The 22,226-nt window shown below is 40.7% G+C and overlaps 1 protein-coding gene across 2 annotated transcripts in view; it reads left to right on the top strand.

Annotated features, from left to right (window-relative positions):
• The window catches only part of GRID1 (glutamate ionotropic receptor delta type subunit 1), a 689,073-nt gene that overhangs the window by 475,091 nt on the left and 191,756 nt on the right, over nucleotides 1-22,226 (top strand). For both annotated transcript variants that reach the window (XM_027062464.2, XM_027062467.2), the window contains exons 7-8: nucleotides 1,213-1,374; nucleotides 2,857-2,976. In XM_027062464.2, coding sequence (XP_026918265.1) covers nucleotides 1,213-1,374; nucleotides 2,857-2,976 — 282 coding nt within the window. The remainder of the gene's footprint in view (nucleotides 1-1,212; nucleotides 1,375-2,856; nucleotides 2,977-22,226) is intronic.

Here is a 22,226-nt window from a genome sequence, read left to right as displayed (position 1 = left end):
CCCCTGGCTGGCAGTGATGCCGCTGCAGAGCAGGCTCTGTGTCCTCAGATATTCTATAACCACAAGCTGCCAGTGTCACTCAGGCCATCATTGACCTCAGGCCTATCTGGGGATCAGAGCAGTCTTTCCAAGGCACATATCTGATTTCTGGGTACAGATCCCACCAATGGCATCCTTCTCCCTAAAGTCACCTATGTTGTTACTCCTTAGCATGGCCCATGAGGCTCAACATGGCTAGATCCCTGATCCCCACCTCCCCCTTGATCCCACTTCATCTCTACTGTACCCATTAATACAGATATTTGGCACTGTTTTCAATCCCTCTACCCCAAGGCTTGGCCAACTGTAGTCTCCAGCTCAATCCAGCTTACTGCCTATTTTTTAAAATAAAGATTTATTGGCACATCCTTTGTTACATACTGTCTTTGGCTGCTTTTCTGCAGTAAGAGCAGAGCTGAGCATTGCAAAAGAGACTTTAAGGTCCACAAAGTCTAAAATCTTTCATATCTGATCACTGCTGGTGGACCCTGCCCTACCTGACCCCACTCCTTTGTACCTTCATGCCTTTGCATAATTCTGCCTCCCTGTAATGCTCTCTACCCTTTATCGTACTAATCCTTCTGTCTATCCTTTCTGTCTATCCTTCCCTCCATCCTGTGTTATGTGAGCAGGATGCCCCATTCCAGTCTTGCACAAAGCCTGGGTGCAAGTCTCAACCATGGTGATGGCCATGCTTGTTCTCATGATGTACAGATCCACTTCCCACTCTAGTTCCTGAATCAGGGCTAGTTCTTATTCTGCTTAAGACTCCAGTGCCTGGCCAGGTTTTTGGGTTTTTTTGTTTAAAAAAATTTTTTAACGTTTATTTATTTTTGAGACAGAGACAGAGTGTGAATGGGAGAGGGACAGAGAGAGAGGGAGACACAGAATCAGAAGCAGGCTCCAGGCTCTGAGCTGTCAGCATAGAGCCAGACGTGGGGCTTGAACTCACGAACTGCGAGATCATGACCTGAGCCAAAGTTGGTCGCTTAACCAACTGAGCCACCCAGGTGCCCCAAGGTTTTTGAATGAACAACTAGAAGCTAGAGGATTGTGGTATAGATACTGGCACCACTTGTTAGTGTTGGCATCCTGGATCACCCAAGGCCTCTGCTGCTCCCCTTCTCTGAAAATGCATCAGTGGAAAGGGTTTCACCGCCTTTGTGTTTGCAGATCTCCAACCTCTACCTGTATGACAGTGTCCTGATGCTGGCCAATGCCTTCCACCGGAAGCTGGAGGACCGGAAGTGGCATAGCATGGCGAGCCTGAACTGTATACGCAAGTCCACCAAGCCATGGAATGGAGGAAGGTCCATGCTGGACACGATCAAAAAGGTGTGTGTAAGGGGACACCCATTGGGCTAAGGCTGAAGACAGGTCCTTCCTTGCATGCACATGTGTGCAGACACACACAGACACACACACACAGACACACACACACCCTTGAGCAGGTGGTCTGAAACTGAGCTCTTCGTGTGGTTGTCCCTGCAGGCCCCCCACAGACCTCCCTCCTTGCCACTCTTCCTTTCCCAGCATTTAGGGCTGGTGAGTTGGGCTTCATAGATTTATTATTATTGTTTTCTCTGTTTTCTACAAGGAGATTGGACTTTAGAGTTGCTTAAGCAACCAATGGAGGCAACTGCCCAGCTCCGGTGAGCCAGATACCCTACCATGCAGGTGGCCACTATTCATAAGAGGCTGTCTCAGTATGCAGTACACGTGCTGATCGCTAAGACTTTAGCTTGTGTGTGTTCGTGTGTGTGCACATGTGTTCTGCATTTATGACCTGTCGCACACACTCAGGCACGACACCAAGTTGGAAGGCTGAATTTGAAGTGAATTGGGTAATCCATAGAAGACTTGTTAGAGTGAATTGGCTTTCAGAGGCTTCAAAAGAGCATTTAGGGAAATCTATAGTGCTAGGAATTGTAGTCACAATAAATTGTGTGCACTGTCAATAGCAGTGAACGTATTCCGGTGTTGGTTGAATCTATTGCAGCCTGAGCCAGAGCTGGGGCCCCTCTTTGGCCAGCTCAGGATCTGGGACTCTCCCAGCTCATGGTCTATGGGAGAACAAGGCTGGATGGAATCGCCACCCTAGGGAGGGGGTGGGTTGAAGGGAGAGGGGGTTTGCCATAGGCTCCCTCAGCCCCTCTGCCACCTGCTTCTACAGAACCCACTGAATGGCCTGAGAAGGGGGCAGGGCTTGCACACCCACCACAGACAGTCTGTGCCAGACACTGTGCTTTGTACACATTTTATCCTTTGGCCCTTGCAGGCCCTGTGATGTGGATCTAATTAACTTCAGGCTGGAGATGATGGGAGATGGCTTGCCCAAGGTGACACAGGTGGCAAAGCCAGGACTTGAGCTGGTGTTGGCCTCTAGTGCTCATGCTTTGCTGCCCAAAGGCTCTGTTGACCTTTGACTTTTCTTTTGGCTCAGGCTAAGGTGACCCATGGAGCAGGATGCACGGGAAGACTGTGAGGTCCAGGAGGGTGGAGACAGAACTGTCACTTTTTGACCTATATAGCAAGCACAATATGTGGCACAGAGCATGTGCTCTAATCATACTGACCACCTGAATATCAAGTGCAAGCCTTAGGGATTTCCCCTGTGAGCAGCGGTCTAGGAAGTGTCAATCTTGCTCTGCGGCTATAGGACTGCTAGCAGCCCGGTCCTCATTTATAGCCTGTCTGGTGCTTCCTCAAGATCTTGATTGTCCCCTTCTTGGTGACTACTTCCTTCCCTTCTTTGTCTTTGGGACTCTATCCCTTCCATCCACATTTTCCTCAATGGGTTTTCCTTCTCTCCTGCAGGGCCACATCACTGGCCTCACAGGGGTGATGGAGTTTCGGGAGGACAGCTCGAATCCCTACGTCCAGTTTGAAATCCTCGGCACAACCTATAGTGAGACCTTTGGCAAAGACATGAGGAAGGTAAGCATCAGGGCACCCTTCTCCCTCTCCTCCTGTGGCTGGGTCACTGGTTCTGTGTTCTGAGCAGGTGTTAACCAGCACAAAAATCCCCTCTTCCTGTCTCTCTCTGATGCTGCTGCCATTGATGCTGGTGTTTATGGGGCACAGTGTGGAGAAGACTAAGAGTAGTTTTCAGCCAGGAAGTTCTGCTAATACAGTCTCTGAGTACAGCAGGGCCCCTGGCACCACCTGGTCTCACTGCTTGGCCCTAGATGGCCAACCATGCAGGCCTAGGCTGAGGCTGGAAGGGATAATGTATTTTCCCCAGAGTGGCCAAAATTAGCCCAACCACAGGGACAGGTGTAACTGTGGCTGAGGCAGGAGTCTGCTGTTACGGCCGGTTCCCCCCCAGATCTAAGAACAGAAAAATGAGCCACGAGGAGTGTGGGAAGCAGGGAGCAGTGGAGCCCAGTGGAGGGAGATGGGAGAGGCAGACAAGCTACATAGCTCAGGGTGGGGTTAGGCTACTTTATTTGGTGCTAATGCAAGTGTCTGGCCTGGGGTCTCTTTCTGGTGATACTTTGCCTTTTTCTCTCTCCTCCTATGGGAGATTTTCAGGGCTGAAGACTTGGGGGTGAGGAAGGTAGCCTTTCCTCAGAGTTGGAACCCCAAAGTTAAGGGGAGGCTTGTGAAGTCAAGAGTCTGGTAGGTATTAGGACCAAGAAGTCAATGTAGCAAGAAAGGTATTGGAACAGTTATCCAAGAACTTCAGATGTGGTCATTGTGAGCCAGTGTGGGGCTGATGATGGGGTTGCAGGTAAAGGCCTGTGGCTGGCTGCCCAGGGCCAGGTCACCCAGCTGGCTTAGATGCACTCCTAGGAATGGTCCTCATAGAAGGCCCAGTGTTTGTTGGGCCATTAACTAGTTGGCATACACTCGGGCACAGGCTCATACAGTCACACACACATATATTTCTATACACTTGAAAGGAGGATATCTCTACTAATTAGTGCCCAAAAGATGAATAGGGCATAGTGAGCTCTCTTCAGGGCAGGATAAACCCTTGGCAATGAGCCCTCTAGCCTGGCCTCCAGCATTAGCTGGGGGTGGTGGAGGGGCAGGAAAGGCTAACGTGCTGTTGGGATATTGAGAATCTGGGTGAGGGGATTCTTTGGCTGTGCTCTTTGAGGAGCAGGTAGAAGGATACATGTATGGAATGGTGGTGGGTGTAAGGGCTAGAGGACATGCTGGGGATGGTCGTCACCACCAAGAGACTGGGATGGCTGGGGGTCCATATGTGATGTGGGAGTTGGGGGGTTTCAGCCCATCTTATGACAGAAAGTGGAGTCATAGGTTGGTCATTTAAATAACAAGAGGTTCAATAATTGGTCATGGTGCAGCAGTGACAAACATGGTTTGATGATATTTTTGAGCTCAGAGGTTTGTTTGTGCCATCATAAAGTGAGTTGGCTACTATGGTGTGATAACCCTGGAGGACCAAGGTGTGATGTGCAATGTCAAGAGCATCAGGGGTGGCTTGTGATGTCTACTAGGGATGCCCAAAGCTGTGAGGCTTGGTTGGGGCCAGGGATGGGTAGTCAGCATTGGTCTGGGTCATTCATGATGGCAACAGAAGTTGGCTTGTGTTAGGACTTCCAGCTGGTGAGGAGAAACCAGCATCGGGGAGCCCTTTTAGTCACTCTGTTACAACACGGTCTTGCAGAGTGTAGCTACCTGCTGAAGCGACTATTCACATCTGCTACCATACATGCCTTCATCCCCGTGGTCCTGAGAGGCTGGAGACACTCAGGCCCTGCCTGCTGGCTCCCTTGCTGCCCCCATCACCCTTCTTTGAGCTTAGCTTCAACAAGGTCCCACAGTAGGTGGAAACATTGGCTGTGGGGGCCCCTGCCTCATAGGGCCACACTGGCAGCTCCAGGTGCCTGAGAGACCCAGAGGCACCCGTGTCCTTCACTTCCTGTTTCAGGTGTCTGGGCCTTCCATGTTGCCATGGCAACTCTCCTCCAATACCCCCAAAGCCAATGGGAGCTGGAATCTCTCAGTCTAAGGAGCCTCAGAGCAGGAGGCCTGAATGTAATTGAGTTGGAAGGGAAGCTGATTTTCAAGTGGGCTTTATTTTAAAACGTATCCTTTTGTCATTTTAAAATCTGACCTTAATAACTGCATATCCCAGTTGTTATCTGTCTGCCTGGCAGCTTATCTCTGCTAAGGAGAAGTTATCTGGAAAGCGGGGAATGGGATTTACCATAGCAAATGTTTGTTATTCAGGCCCAGGGTGCATTCAAACAAGGTCTGGGAGGTTTCAGGATGAAGCAAGGCAAGGGGACTGGGGCAGAGTGCTTAGGCTTAGGGCAGCATTTGAAGGCAGCTCTGGGCTATGGTTCCTGGTAGAAGACAGAGCTGTGAAGGGTAGGGCTGGGAAATTGGTGTGACCTAAAAGTAAAGTTTAGGGTGGAGAGCAGATTTGAGGGTTAGGGTCCTGAAACACACAAAGGCAGAGATCATTCATTCTAAGGAAGCAGGGGCACCTCTGAGGAGCCCCCCTCAACCGCATCTCTTTGGCCACACCCAATTCAGAATGGTTACAGGAGCCAATTGGGCTGACTGCTAGATGCTGTCATGTTAGAGCAGGGTCAGGGGTTTTCTGCAAAAATGGTGCTTATCTCAATATATGTATATATTCTATTCTCTCTCTCTACTTATATTTATATAAATTCTATATCTTATATATTCTGTAAGCTGTTATTATAATAAATATATCTTAATTATATATGTATACCTATATGTATATATGTATATACAAGTATATAGGTATATATAAATACGCATATATAACTTTAAAAATAACTGTAGCAAACAAACAAACATGGGCACAAAAACAAAAACCAAGTAGTTTCTTTAAGATTTAAACCAAGAGGAATTGTTTAAATTAGGGAACAAATGGATGTTTTCTTAAGGTAAATACTCTGGAGGGAAATCTCAGGGAGGGTGAGTCACCCAGATGTTTTAGATTAAATGGCATCAAGAGACTGTGGATTACTCAGCCCCTTCAGAGGATGGAAGGGGTAGGTGATTGCCTTTCGCTGCAGGGTGCTGGACAAATACTAATTAAATTATCTCATCCAGGAAGTGCGTTCTTGTTGAGGGAGTGCTGGATGGCAAAATCAAAGGTCTATGTCACGAGCCTGCTGTGTAACTCCCGGCAAAATATCAATCATCTCTGTGTTGGGCTTGGAGCTGTCTGGCATGGGTGATCACCAAGCAACCCCGTGGGGAGCAGGCTTTGCTGGAAAGTCACGTCAGGCTCCCATAGGACTTGGCCTGGCATTTTACCTGGAGGTGCATGCTTGTTACTATCAGAGCTCCATAGTTTCTACTTGGCTTTCTCTTTGTTCAGACAGAAATCTGCAAAGGAGAGTCCCACGGGCTTACTCAGGCAAATGTCCTTAGCTTATGACATGAACTGGGTGGGATTGTGGGAAACCACCTATCAGGAAGTTACCAAAGGTTGGGGTATGGAAAAGTTGTTTAGCATAGGACAGGAGGGAACAGAGCAGGGACCATTGAACACCTACTGTGAACATAGGTGCCTTACACATATGTTGTCTCACTGACTTGGGGGCCTTTGTGTCACTCCTGGATCTGCTTCTCCTGAGTTTTTGCAGCCACTTCCCTTCTCTGAACCTTCATTTTCTCAGATGGGAGGTGCAGATAATACAGGTCTCCTGGTCGAATCAGGGGGTCAGTTGGTGTAATGACCCTGATGCAGCGCTGGGCAGTGAGTACTCTCCTGTGTGGCGTGGGCCATCAGCTTCTGGCAGGTGGGGCCACACCCCATCTCTGAGCATTCTATCCCAGACCCCAAAAGAGCAGACACTTCTAGGCAGGCTTAGAACATGGCCTTCCATGGGGTGCCTGAGTGGCTCGGTTGGTTAAGCATCCGACTCTTGGTCTCGGTTTGGGTCATACTCCCACGGTTCATGGGATCAAGCCCTATGTTGGACTCTGTGCAGACAGTGTGGAGCCTGCTTGGCATCTCTCTTTCCCTTGCTCTCTGCCCCTCCTCCACTCATGTTGTTTCTGTCTCTCTCAAAATAAATGAACTTAAGAAAAAGAACGTGGCCTTCCACCTTGATGCTCCCTGGGCAATAGCCAAAGCCTGAGGCCAGAGACAGGAGGAGGGCTCTGTGTGACCGGCACTGACCGTTCCCCCTTCTATGCATGGGACCAGATATCCACTCCTTATATAAAGACCATGAGGGAGAGTGTGCTGGGAACTTGGCCTCTGATGAAATTTTGTTTTTAGAACTGTTTTGGTGTGATTAAAGGAAGAAGGAAAACGTGGGTGTCTTTTTTTCCCACAAGTATGACACAAGCTACAGCCTTGCAGAAACATTTTTCTGTGACATGATTGCTGAGGATCTCCACCCTTTTCCATCCCAATGATACTGATGTGGGAGACACATTTCCTTCCACTAACACAAGAGTCCCTGCTGCAGTGACACCCTAGGGAAACTGCCTGATGCCCGAAGGCCCTTTGAACGTCATTTCCCATGGGCGCTATCCACCTGATTCACTGGTTTCGTGGAGGCTGGCCTGTCTCCTTGGCCAGGAGGGTGGGAAGGTGGGCAGAAAGCATCAGGAAAGCCTATGAGTTTGCTCTATGTGTTGGCATTCCAGGACAAAGAATACTCTGGTGTGATGAGAGAGAACGGGCTGTTTCTGTTCCTTGTGACAGAGAGCCAAGAGACTGAGAAAGAATTTAGTCCAGTGTTTTCAAGCTTTACTTTAGTCCTAGAAAATCTGTTCCAGCAGAATCTTCTTGGAACCCAAATATATTAAATAGTTGTAGAAGCAGACATGGAGTGGTTGCATAGATAGGGAATTGGGGTAGGGGACCCTGAGCTCCCCTGCCCCATCTTTCCCATCCCCAGTATCTCTGTGGTTTTTTGAGCAGCTCCTCTTGGGAAACTGAGGCCCAGAGACTGGAAAGACTCAGTTATGTAGCACCAGCAATCATGTGACTGTGCTGGGGCTGGAGGGCAGATTACCTGAGGGTGATTGTAGCAGAGGACCTGGGGCATTTTTTCTGAACGCAGGACTATGCGGTTCCATGACCCCCTCACTCTACTTTCCACCCCATCCTCCTGTCACCCCACCCTACCCACCACCTCCAGAGCCAGCATTAGGGCCTCAGAGCTGTTTCCTGTTGGTCTAGAGCCTGCTGAAGTCCCACCAACGCCTTTGGCTCAGCCTCCTCATTCCAGTAATTACCCGAGGAACTAGGAGGCCTTCATTCTCCTTTAACCAGTTTAAGATGCTTCTTCCGTTTTCTCTGTCAATTTCCATTCTTCATGAAAGCTGGCTTTGGACAGGAATCAAATGCACTCCTTGATATCATGTCCCTGGGAGGGTCCGTGACTGCTGATAATTCAGAGTCATAATTGCTCATCATGTAGTGATCGCCATGCCTTAGGACCCCAGCCCTCCAGGGGTTTGAACATGCATCGTTAACATTCTTGCCCAGGTCTGCCACACTGTGTTAACAAATCGTCCCACATTCTCAGGGTTCAGAAGTTTTAAGCAGTGAGGCCAGGTGGAAGAGGCAGCAGCCAGTAGACAGGATAGCTCTAGTGATGAAGTAGAGACTGCCTCTTAGGGCACAGGTGGAATCCTTTACCTGGCGGCTCCAGCAGCTGGTACCAGGAGCTACGTCGTAGATTGAGCAGTGAGGAAAGAGAGATGGGCAGTGGTGGGGCTGGGAGAATCCAGCCAGAGTATTGTGCAGTGTGTCTATGAAGCTGCTCTGATAGAGGCTCCCAGCTGTGCACAGTGAGTCACAGAAGAGAAATAAACTTCAGTCTCGTCATGGATTAGCATTCTTGCAGCATATTTCCCGAGTAAAATGTCAACCGTTCCGAATCCTTGTGCAGAACCACTTTTGATAGAGCTGAGAACCAAAACAAACCCTGCAGCTTGATCCGAGTAAAGGGATAAGGAAAAGATACAATTAAGTATTTCATTTTAAGTACATGTATCACTTCATTTTGAAGATAGCATCAATACATGCTCATTTAGGGTAGAATGATTAGAAAATACAGATAAATGAAAAGAAGAATATAAAAGTCAGCCATGATCTCTGAATCGAGGAATAAATACTGTTAGCATTTCTGGTGCTTTTGCCTTCTTTTTTCTTTTTTTTTCTTTTTTTTCCCTTGCTCTGTTCATAGCGATAGAGAAAGTGATATGTATATTGATCAAATTGCTGTTTATTGTACATACATTTTATATCCTGACTTTCCCACTTCATGCTATATTGGAAGCATTTTCTCATTGCTTTCACTCTTCTTTACTATGATTTTTAATGGAAACACATTTCTCAGCTTACAAGGAGCCATCACTTATTTTGTCTTTCTATACGGTGAATGTTTAGGCATTTATATCATAATACTATGGAATAATGTTGGAATGGACTTCCAAAATATATGCAATTTTATTGCATCTATATTTATGTCCTTCTACTTCTTAAGGAGGGGAATTACCAAACCAAGGACAATAATTTTTTAAAGTTCTTTATATAGTTGATACCTATTTTCAAATTGATTATAGAAAGATTTAATAATTTTTACATCCACTAGTAGTATATGGAAGTTTCTGTTGGATCCTATGCTTAAAACATTGAGTGATATATTAAACATTTTTGCCAATTTGATAGCAGCATGTAAAAATAATGTTGATAAATTTCCATTTCTTGTGGAATTGTGCACTTAAAAATATAGTCATTGGTCAGTTGTATTTCATATTTTGTAAATTACACCTTAGATCCTTTGTTCTTTTATATTGGGGATGACGTTTTTCTTGTCAGTTCCTATAACCAGTCTTTCAGAAGGGAATTGATAGTTATTTGTGTCAAGTATTTTCTTCCCATTAACTGTTTGCCTCTGAAGAAAATAATTTCACATAGAGACACTTAACAGTTTATGTATTTGTATTTTTTAGAAAGTCGTACCCAATTCACAGAGTAGATACTATTCACCCATACTTTCTTCTAGTATTTTTACGGTTTGATTTTATTTCCGTGTAATCTGCCATCTACTTGGGATTGATTTGGGATAAATTGTGATGTGATGAACTAACTTTTACGTTATTCAGTATTGGTTCCTACTATTCAGAAATCCTTCCTTTCCCTATTGACTTGAACATCACATTTATCATGTGCTCTGCTAAGTTTGCCATATCTCACCATTGACTTTTAAAACATTCTTAGACTCTTTTCTCCCTTTTTTCCCCTCTCAGGTTCAATATAATTAATCTTTGTATACTTTTAGAATGCACTTGTCTGCAGGTAACAGAATGCTCATCTCCTGTGGATTAAACAATAAGGAAGACTTATTATCTCACATAAAAAGAGGCCTGGTGCTAGGGTAGCTCCAGAGTTGGCCAAGGCAGACGTTCTGTGCCCAGATCAAAGGCTTGGGTCTTTTTCATCTTTCTACTTGCCTGTCCCCAGGGTGTAGTCTGAGCTCTCTTCATAATTTCAGGATGGCTGTGGTAGTTCCAGCTGTCATACCCAGAGAGACAGTAGCAAGTGGAAGAAGAGAGTCATTTTTGTGTGTGTGTTGTTTCCTTTTTATAAATGAGGAAACCTCTCCCAGGAGTTGAGCCTGGCTACCCATTTTTATACAGTGATGGTTTTGCTTTTTTGTTATTGCTGTTGAGATTTTCCACCTACATGGATATGTGACATTGACCTATAGTTTCCCTCTCAGATGCTTGTGTTCAACTTGTGTTAGGCTTGTACTCCCTGCATAACATGGGTAGAGAATCGTTCACTCTTTTGCACTTAGAGGGACAGAGCTCTGTAAAGTTGGAAAACATTTAACTCCTAAAGTTACCTGGGCTGGTTGCTGGTCTTAGAGCTATTACTCTGATGTTTTGGAAATTCTCTTTCCTGATTTCTACATTTCTTTGAGTCATTTTTAGTAGTCTACTTTACAGAAAATCTTGTATAACACTGGTGTTTTCAAATTCATTACTAAAACTCTGTATAATATTTGCAATAATTTAGAAAGTATCTATATGTTGAAATATTTCTGTTTTCATTGCTACTGTTGTGTATTTGTGTTGTCTCCCTTTATTTCTTGGTTAGACTAGACAGAATTTCTTTATTGATCTTTTTCAAAGAACTAGGTCTAATTTGTTTAATCAATTTTGTTGTATTTTATGTTTCTCTAATTAATTGATTTGTTTTTCTTCGTGTCTCCCTGCTGCCTAGTGTTTGTCTTATTGTTGATTTTTGAACTTATTCCATGAGGTATCAGATAATTTGTTCTTTCCTGTTTTGGAATGCATTCTATTTTATTCTGAATATAATTGTGGCTGAATCTTAGTCGTTTTCCTAATGTAAACTGATATGTAACACTCGTATAGCAAAGTGCCTAAATCATGAGTAAATCACAGTGTGTTTTCAAAAAGTGAACATGCTCATGCATGTCTACATCCCCATCAAGAAACAGAACATCGTCAGTGACTACAGCATAACCCTTGTGCCTCCTTCTTGTCACTACACCCACCAGCGGAAATACTATTGACATCTAATGCACACACTCCATACTCTTTTGTAACTGCCTTCTTTTGCTCAATGTCACGTTTGTGAGTTTCATTATTATTATTGTATGTACTTTTAGTTTATTCATTCTTACTGTATTTTATTTTATTTTATTTTTTCTTATTTTTTTTTCTTACTGTATTTTAAAATGTAGGTTTTGGGGCACCTGAGTGGCTCAGTCGGTTAAATATCTGACTTCAGCTCAGGTCATGATCTCACAGTTCATGAGTTCGAGCCCTGCATCAGGCTCTGTGCTGACAGATTGGAGCCTGGAGCCTGCTTCAGATTCTGTGTCTCCCTCTCTCTCTGCCCCTCTCCCGTTCATACTCTGTCTCTGTCTCTCGAAAATGAATAAACATTAAAAAAAATTTTTTTAATGTAGGTTTTATTGTTAATCAAGTATGGTGAGGACACCAGATCAGGAGATGCCTACCGTTGAAATGATAGTTTGTTAACAGTTCCCTGGAGGTGGCCAAATGTCACACCACACAGGGCTACAAAGGGAAGTGCCAGAGTCAGTCAGGAGGCAAAGGGCATGGGGGAAAATGTGGACAAGAGCCTTTATGGTGGTTTTTGCAGGAATAGTGAGACAGGGTAAGCAGAGTCAGTATTGGGTTTGAAATGACATTAGTTTCAACAGGCTCTGGGATGTAGGGGCTGCTCTGAGTTGTCTGATATTTCACCCTAGGATGAAGGCAAAGGAATAGTAGCCCAGAGTGAAAATGCTCCGTAAAGCAGGTGGTCAGGGGTGGTGAGACAGGCTCTGGATTGGTTAGTTTGCATATGAAAGGCACCCCTGCAAGAGAGTCATTTACTGTCACTGGGAATTGGCTAGTCCTAGAAGGGGCGGTCTCTCTAAGGATTAGCAGGACCCTGGATAGCAAAGCATCAGAAACACAGAAAATAAAGACATAATTAATATATATTGATGTATAATATACCTTTTATGACTATTTCATACTTTATTCTGTACTTGAAGGCACTTGAGCTGTTTCCAGATTTTTCTATTACCAACAATCCCACTTTAAATATTCTTAGATGCATGTTTTTGGGGAACATACATTCTTAGGTGCATGGTTTTGTCTTTAGATGCATTATATATGTCTTTCTGTTGGGTATATATACCTGAGCATGGAATTACTAGGTCAGAAAGTATGTGTGTGATTAACAAATACTGCTAAACACTTTTCTAAAATGCTTGTTACCGGCTTACATACCTATGGGTTTTTCCTAAGAGCGTCATCTGTCCTTCATTCACCCTCAGTGAACTAACTTGGATTGTTAGTCCTTCACATGTTAGCCATTCTGCTGGGTAGGTAATGGTTTCTCACTGGGGTTACTTCATTTCCATGATGATTAATGATGTTTAGCTTCTTTTCAAGTGTTTATTGGTCATTTGGAGATCTCCTTTGTGAGATGCCTGTTCAGGTCTTTCATGCATTTTTTTTTAAAACTTGGTTTTCAGCCTTTTTCTTAGTGATTTGTAGGTGAACTCGATATGTTGTCCTTTATATGTATTGGAATTGTTTTCTCACATGCTGTGCCTTGCCTCTTTAATGCTCTTAATGACATCTTTTAATGAACAGAAATTCTGAATTTTAATGTGTTTTCATTTATCTAGTTGACTATTTTTTTCCCATTTGTTTACTACATTTGGTGTGCTGTTTAAAAGATGTATACCTATTTAAGAACATGAAGCTGTCATCCTATATTTTCTTCTAAATGTTTTGTTTTACACTTCTCCTTTGTATCTCCATTACATCTGGAATCAGTCTCTGTGTATGGTGTGTTTTGGAGGCAAGATATATTAAAAAAATAATGTCAGCCTGATGCAGGGCTCAGTCTCACAAACCATAAGATCATGACGTGGGCCAAAGTCAAGACTTGGATGCTCAGTCAACTGAGCCACCCAGGCACCCCACAAAAGTCTGGGATTTTCAGTGAGATTGCATGGACTCTGGATCACCTTAGAGAGTTAACATCTTACAAATATTGAGTGAGTGATCCAGTTCGTGAACATACTATACCCCTCAATTTATTTAGATTTTTAATTTCCCTCAGGAAAGTTTTGTAGTTTTGTACTATAGAGATCTTGAATAATTTTTGTTTGATCCCCACCCCATATTAATATTTGTGATTGTATTGTAGATAGTATATAATCAAACTTATTTTTCTCCTTGTTTGTTGTGTGTATATAGAAATATTGGTTTTGTATATTAAACTTGCTTCTAGTGAAGTATTCACTGATTTATTCCAATAGTTTACTTATAGATTCTTAAGATTTTGTGTATACATAGTCACATCATATATGAAAAATGAGAATTTTATTTTTTTCTTTCCCATTTTTATAGCTTTATTCCTTCCTGTTACCTTATCACACTACTTAGGGTCTTTAATTCAAGTTGAATAAATGTAGGGATAGTGGGCATTCTTATCCTGTTCTTGGTCTCAGAGGACAACTTTTTATAATGCACAATTTTACATTATATTTGCTGCACATTTTTAGTAGGTGTTTGTTTTAAGATTGAGAAAATTCCCCTGAGTTTCTGGTTTGCTAACAGTTTTATCAAGAAAGGAGTATTAAGGGGCACCTGGTTGGCTCAGTTGGTTGGGTGCCCGACTTCAGCTCAGGTCATGATCTCACGGTCCATGAGTTCGAGCCCCGTGTCGTGCTCTGTGCTGTCAGTTCGGAGCCTGGAGCCTGTTTCAGATTCTGTGTCTCCCTCTCTCTCTGCCCCTCCCCCACTCACCCTCTGTCTCTCTCTATGAAAAAATGAATAAACGTTAAAAAATTAAAAAAAAAAAGAAAGGGATATTAATTCAGTCAAAGGCTCTTTTACATCTACTAAGATAATTATAAAATTTATTTTTTTCCTTTTTCCTGTTAATATAGTAAATCATATAGATTTTTTTCCCTTTTGGATGCTGTTTATGATTTTTCTTTTTCTATATCAATCCTATACCTTGCTGTTTGGGTTATTATTATTTTATAATATGTTCATATTTTATAATATGTTCCAATATTTGGAAAGTTTGGTACCTTCTGATTTCTCATTCTTCTCAGAATATTCTTCTTTAAATTAAACTTTTATTTTGAGATTAACATAATTAGCATTCAATTATAAGAAATAATATAGAGAAATATAGAGATCAAGTGTACCCTTTATTAAGTTTCTCCCAGTGGTAACATCTTGTAATACTCATGTACAGCAAAGCAACCATGATATTGACATTGATACAGTTCATGAATCTGATTCAGTTTCAGACTTCCTCAGTTTCATTTGTACGTGTGTGCACGTGCGCATGTGACAGTCTACTCATATCAGCATTTTGTCATTTCAAGTGATGTCTGGAAATCTTCCTTTCATTTACATCCCTTCTCCCTTCTTCACTTTCAAATATCATTGTCTTGAGTAGCAGAGGGTGTTATAATTTATGTTTTAATCATCAAATATGGTTTATAAAACTTAGGAAGAGGACGGTCTATGGTATGTATATACTCATTTCTGCTCTTTTTGCTGTCCTTTTTTGTATTTCTGATGCTCCAAGAATTATTTTATCCTTTCCTTTTTGTTTAATAAATGTCCTTTGGCAATCTTAAGGGTCTGCTAGCCGCACATTCTTTTAGTTTCCTTCATATGATCATGTCTTTATTTCTTCTTCATACCTGAAGGGTAGTCTTGCCAGATACAGAATTTGCGGTTGAGAGTTCTTATTTTTCCTCTGGAGAAGTGATACGTGAAGTGTTGTACCATTTTCTACTAGTCTCCATGGTTTCAGAGGAGAATTCACTGTCATTGAAATTGGTTTTCTTCTAGATAGTTTCTCTCTAGATGCTTTAAAGATTTTTTTTTCACCTTTGATTTTCAGAAGTCTTCTTATGAGGTGTCTTGATGTGGATTTCTTTGAATTTATCCTGTTTGCATTCCTATGTTCTTGAGGCTGTAGGTTTATATGTCTTTCATGAAATTCAGGAAATTGCTAACAATACTCTTTCTCTCTCTTTTTGTTTTTCTCCTTCCAGGATTTCAGTGGAATGAAGGTTAGGTCTTTTGTCCCTCAAGTCCCTAGCTGAGGTCCTATTCATCTCTTTTTCAGTCTATTTTCTCTCTGCCACTCATGTTGGATAAATTTCGTTGCTCTGTTCTCCAGTTGCCAATTCTATATCCTGCCATTTAAATTCTATGATTGATTCCACCCAGTGAGTTTTTAAATTTTTGTTATTGTATTTTTTCAGTTGCATGACTTCCATTTTGTTCTGTTTTATACTCCCTTTACTGAGATTTTCTTTTTTTTCCATTTGTTTCAAAAGACTTTGTAATTGCATGTTGCAACATTTTTATGGTGACCTTTAAAATCCTTATCAGATAATTCAAACATCTGATCATCTTGGTCTTAGCATTGGTTGATTGTCTTTTCTCATCCAAATTGATATTTGGCTGGTTCTTGGTATGATGGGTAATTTTTTTTTTACTATATTCCGAACATTGTGGTAATTTTCTTAGGAGGCTGTGTTCTATTTAAATCTTTTATTTTAGTAGGGAGTTACCCTCTTTAGTTTTAGCACATAAGTCTGTCCTACTTTTGTCTGCTGTGTTTCCAATGACTACTTAATTTTAAGAGCTGATGTTATTTTGGTTGGCTTAGTTTATCTGGTGCTTCGGGGGTTTCTGTTGTTCCCTCTTCAGGCTTCCTGAGAGAGTGAATGCGTTTTCTCTAGGATGGGTCACCTGCTACCTCTTGTTAAAGGAAGGGAGTCTCTGGCCTATGAAGGTGAAGACCACTTCCCAAGCCTGGGCATTTGTGGTCAGATCACCCTGCCTCTGGGGAATAGAGGGCACTTCCCTGGCTGAGCCCTGATTATGGCAGGATTCACCCTGTTAATGCTACCTGGTGACTGTCAGTGAGATGGGGATTCTCAGACCTATGGAGACAATGAGGCCTAGTGGATTGGGCACTTGTAGTGGTGGAATCACCCCTGTTGGTGACTGCCCAACTGCCCAGGTGTCTCATGATGGGTCACCAGAGACTCAGGCTGATGTGGAAGGGAAGCATTTCATAGGCTGGGCCATTTGTTGTTGGAGAAGCTCCTGAGGGATTTCCCAGGCCAGTGCTTCTGGGCTGGGCTGACTGGGGAAGAATTAGCCTCCTCGGGCTAGATTGGAAGTTCCCAATTCCAGGCCTGAGATGTTCTCTTCTGGTGATTGGGGACCATAAGACACTCTGCCACTGTGTGCTTCCAGTCCTAAGGTCCCTGACCCATTTGCTGTGCTTCCTATCTCTCAAAGGTCTCCTTTGGTTGCCTCTTACATAATGTCCAGGGCTTTTAGTTGTATTTATTTTACTATGATTTGTTATTCTTTTCAATGGCTTCTTGATATGTTTGGTTACATAACTTAATTTTGTTTTTCTTCTTTTCTTTTAAAGCTATTAATCCCCTTCTCAGTACAGTACAATTCTTGACTTTTGATTGATGCTATTTTGTCTGTTTACATTCCAAGTAATGGCTAATCTGTTTGGGTTTATGGTCATCATTTTCTTATTCATTTTCTGTTTGATCCACATACTTCATATTCTTTGTTTTCTCTTCCTTTTTTGCCTTGAGTGGTTTATTTTTAAAATATTATTTTCTCTCTCATAACTGTGGATCTGCATGTATTTTAAAACCCTACAAGCTATTACTATTCAGTTTGTACAACGAATATTTTTGTGTCATACACCCACAAGTGCTCCCTCCATTTTCTGGAAAAGATTGTATAAAGTAGCCATTATTTCTTCCTGAAGTGTTGGGTAGATTTCATCAATGAAATCATCTGTGCCTGAAATTTTCTTTTTTGAAAGGTTTTTGAACTCATGAGCCGTGAGATCATGACCTGAACCAAAGTCAAATGCTCAACTGACTGAGCCACCCAAGCACCCCATATTTCCTTATCATTTTAAAGTCTGTAGTGATGTCTCATTTTCACTGGGGATGTTGGTGATTTGTGTCATTATTTCTTGGTCAGTCTTATTAGTTTTATCAGTCTTATTGATTTTTTCAAAAGCCAGCTTTTGATTTCATTGATTTTTCTCTGTTGTTCTTCTGTTTTCAAATTCAATGATTGCTTCTCTTAACTTTATTATTCCCCTTCTTTTTTGTCTTCTTTTTTTTTCTTTTTTTTTTTCTCTAATTAAGGATGGAAACAGGTTACTAATTTTGTATCTTTAGTCTTTCTCTAATGTAAGCTTTAAAAGCTACACATTTCCCCATAAGCAGTGCTTTGGCTACATTCCATAAAACTTAATAAGTTTTACCATTATCCACCTATTTACTTTCAATCTGTCTAGCATTTATGTTTAAATTATGACTTCTATAGGGAGCTCATAGTAAGGTGCTCCTTTTTGTCCACCCTGTCAATATCTGTTCAGACCATTACCATCTTAGCTAATTATTGATAGAGTTGCATTTATGTCTACAATTTTGTTATTTGTTTTATTTTCTTTTTATGTTGGTATTTTGTGCCCCCTTTCTTGCTTTCTTTTGGATTACATATTTGAATATTCTTAATGTTCCATTTTAGTTTATTTATTTCGTTTTGGGTCTTATCTCTTTGTACCAATATTTAAGGGCCTTATTTAGGGATCTATCATTATATATCTATATGTCTGTATCTATATTTATCTGTATTTCACAGTTTACTTAGAGTTAATATTACACTATGTTACATAAAATGTAGAAACCTTGTAACATATAGGTTCCTATAATTCTCTCAGCTTATCTCTAATTTATTATGTGTTATAGGAGTTATATATATCTACATACATTGGAAACCCAAGGTATACAATATAATGATTTTTTTTTTAATTTCAGCAGTCATACTTGTTTAAAAGTACTTCTGGTGGGGGGAAAAATCTTTAAATATTTACCATTTATTTTTTATTCATCTTTTACCCTGGGAGATCCACGTTTCCCTTTGAAATTGTTTTTCTTTAGCCTGTAACAATTCCTTTAGCATTATTTGTAGTGCAGGTCTTCTAACAAAAAATTCTCCTAGTTTCTCTTTTTCTGAGAAGATCTTAATTCTTTATTCTTGGAGGATATTTTAACTTGGTATAGAATTCTAAGTTGACAGCTTTTTATCCTGACCTCTGTATTCTCTGCAAGACACCCACGGTCATCCCAAACCTGGTTCCCCTGTATGTAACATGTTGTTTTCCTCAGCTGCAAAATTTTTTTCCTTTGGTTTTCAGCAGCTTGATTAAGATGTATTGTGTATACGCTTTTGGGAGTTCATTGAATGTCTTAAATTCATAAATGTATAGCTTTTACCAATACTGGGAAAATTTCTGTAATTATTACTTTAAATGTCGTGTGTGTGTGTGTGTGTGTGTGTGTATGTATGTGTCTGTGTGAAAACCTTTTTCTTTTCTTCTGGAGTTCTAATGGTACATATATCATTGAAAACAAAATTAAAAAAAAATGGTACATATATCAATATTAATAGTGTCCAATAGGTTCTCAGGCTCTCTCATTCTCAACCTTTTCTGCCCCTATTTGTTTCTTCAGATTGGATAATTTTTGTTTGTTCTATGTTCAGGCTCACTGAATGTAGAGCAATGACAGGTTTCCATGCTACCTTTAGGTACCATTGCTATCACCAACACCACCATGTTGATCACAATAAGAGCCCCCTAAAGGGTAAAATGGAGCAAGAATGGGGAGTGGGGTTTATATGTGTATATATATTACATATATATACATATATATATATTATATATACATGCATATGCATATATGTGCAATTAAGTAATACATATATCTCTATCTGTGTCTAGTCCATCTCTTTGTGTTGAGAGAGAGAGAGAGGAAGCTCGTCTGCATGCAGTTTGCTTCTCTAACTTTGGACGCCCTTCCACATCCTGCCTACATTTTTTGTCACCTGTTAGAGTCCTCAAGTGATTGTTTTTTGCATTTTGCCCAGAAATTAGAGGTCCATCAAGCAGGAGCTACGGGCTAGAGTAGATTTATGCCAACATGGACTAGCTAGAACTCCAGTCATAGGTCTTTTAAATAAATTAAGAGAAGAAAATAACTAATAAAAGTGCTCATAATTTGCTATCTACAAGAGGGTTTCTGCAACCATTTTATTTCATGGCCATTATCACAAGGTACCCTCATCATCATTTTTTTTTTGAAGTATATTTTCTCCAGGTATCAAAATCAGGTTTCCTGTTATTTTAAAAAATACTTTACAAATATAATTTCATTAGTCTTTTATCTACATAAATTTTATTTTGAAAAGTCAGTCACCATTCTTATTGTTGCATCTTTCCATGGAGTGTGTGTGTGTGTGTGTGTGTACAATTTTTTAAGCTGCTTTTAAGATTTTCTCCATCTTTGATTTTCAGAAGTTTGAGTATAATGTGTCTAGGAAGATATAGTGTTTTCCCCTTTATCCCGCTATATTCAATGGTTTGATGTATTTCATTAGATTTGAGAACTTCTCAGCTATTATTTCTTTAAATGTTGCTTATGACAGTTTCTCTCTTTTTTTCAGACAATTAACATTTATTAGATATGTTTAACAGGAACTTATGTCTTTTGTACTGTATTTCCCCCTTTTTTTCCACTCTCTGAGCTTTATTTGAATATCAGGTATAAACATGTCTTTGAGTTAACTAGCCCCATCTTCTCTTGGGACCAGTTTTTACACTGATTCAGTGAATATCTAATTTTACATTTTTATTTTACAGTTCTTGACTGTCTTTATAATTCTTTTTTTATGGATTCAGATTACCTGTATAAAAATTACAACTAGCCAGACTCTTTCTCATTTCTTCTGTTTATCTTAACATATAGACATGACCTAGATGTACTATTTATGTTCAAATCTTGGTATGTTAGCTCCAGTATTCATCTACTAAAGATTTGGGTTTTTTTTTTTATTATTGGTTACTCTTTTTTAAACACTTATAGTAGTAATTTTTGTTTTATCTTTGACAGTATGGGATTTATGTTGTAGGATCTGGCTTATATTGTGTTTCTCTGATGGTTATGAAATGCTGTACTTGAAGACATCTGAGTAACCAACATACTATCTTAATACTATTGAGATTAGTTTTAGAATTTGTTATAATGATTCTATTGTAGTCTTTCCCTCACTCTTAGAACTGGATTCTTAGACATAGGACATGGCCTCTTGTGGTCTCAGTTGAAAGTGATTGGTATTCATCAAGATATTTAAACTCAAGTTTTTAGCCTATGGTTTAACATGTCTCTACTATTCTGTGTCCTCGAAGGTATCTGCTCATTTCTCCATTCTCCCAGTGCATCAATCACATCCTCGTAGATTCTTTGCAAGCTGGATTCATACCTTAGGAGTCATCTACAAACATGTGCATAATTTATACAGAGGTATTTTGTACTTTGTCACTTCAGCTTCTTCCCTTTCTTAACATCCTTCAGAATTTTGTTTCACCTCAGCACTACAAACTGTTCTCTTCACCTAGTGAGATTGCCATCCCATGCCCTTGTTTGATTTCCATGCAAAATGGATGGAAAAAAGTTCTTCAGGTAAGAAGATCTAGTGTGAATATCAGGCTCGTCTCATGTTTTTTTTTTTTTTTTTCATTTTCTCAAACGCAGTCTTGTATTGGTTGGTATATAAAGGCCTGAAAATGGTTATTTTATGCATTTGAATAAGTTTCATGGTAGTTTACTTTACTTATTTTTATGATTTTTCACATATTTATTTGTGCCCCACACCCTAGCTTGATGCATTGTTTAAATAGTTTTGAACTTTCAAATAAGGGTATGATGTTATAATATTCTCTTGGTACTTAACTTTTAAATTAACATTATGTTAATGAAGTTTGTTACATGTAGACAAATTGTTTAATGTTTACAGGTGTATAATGTTTTATTTTCGGAGTATATGATTTATTTAATCTATTTGCCTGGACATAGACACTTGATTTATTTCTAGTTGTTTTTTTCATTGTTATAAACCTTCTTGTTCTGAACATTATTTGGCATACATGTGGTTATGCACAAGAGTTTCCCTTGACTGTGTACAGACATGGAATTGCTGGGTTGTGAATAATTAACTAAAAAATCAACTTATGATAGTGGTTTGTTTTCCAAAGTGGCTGTATTAATTTACACTGCCAGCAGTATGTATGATACCCCGTTGCCCTGCATCTTCTGAACCCTGACTGTATCTTGGACTTCTTATTTTTGCCGGTCAAGACAGTATACAGCTGTTATCATGTTTCCATCTTGATCTGCATATTCCTGATCACCGTGAAGATTGTCTCTTCACATGTTTATTTAGTGCACATTTTTCCTGTTAATGTCCACTTCTCATTTTTTTCTGTTTATTATTGATTATTGGATTATTTCTGATTTTCTCACTGGTTACTGGGAGTTCTTCAGTGTTCATCTGTTCCTGGAACTTATGCCTTTTTGGCTTTAAGTCATGCAGCTATCATCTGTCTTTAGTATCATGGGTTTTTTTTTTCTTCCATATCTTTATGGTGTCTTTAAAATAATACATTCTTGGGGTGCCTGGGTGGCTCAGTCCGTTGAGCCTCCAACTTCAGCTTAGGTCACGCTCTCATGGTTCACAGGTTCAAGACCCACGACGGCTCTGTGCTGGAGCCT

The sequence above is a fragment of the Acinonyx jubatus genome, chromosome D2 (assembly GCF_027475565.1).
Source record: "Acinonyx jubatus isolate Ajub_Pintada_27869175 chromosome D2, VMU_Ajub_asm_v1.0, whole genome shotgun sequence".
Lineage (NCBI taxonomy): Eukaryota > Metazoa > Chordata > Mammalia > Carnivora > Felidae > Acinonyx > Acinonyx jubatus.
This window is presented reverse-complemented; position numbering and strand designations above follow the sequence as displayed.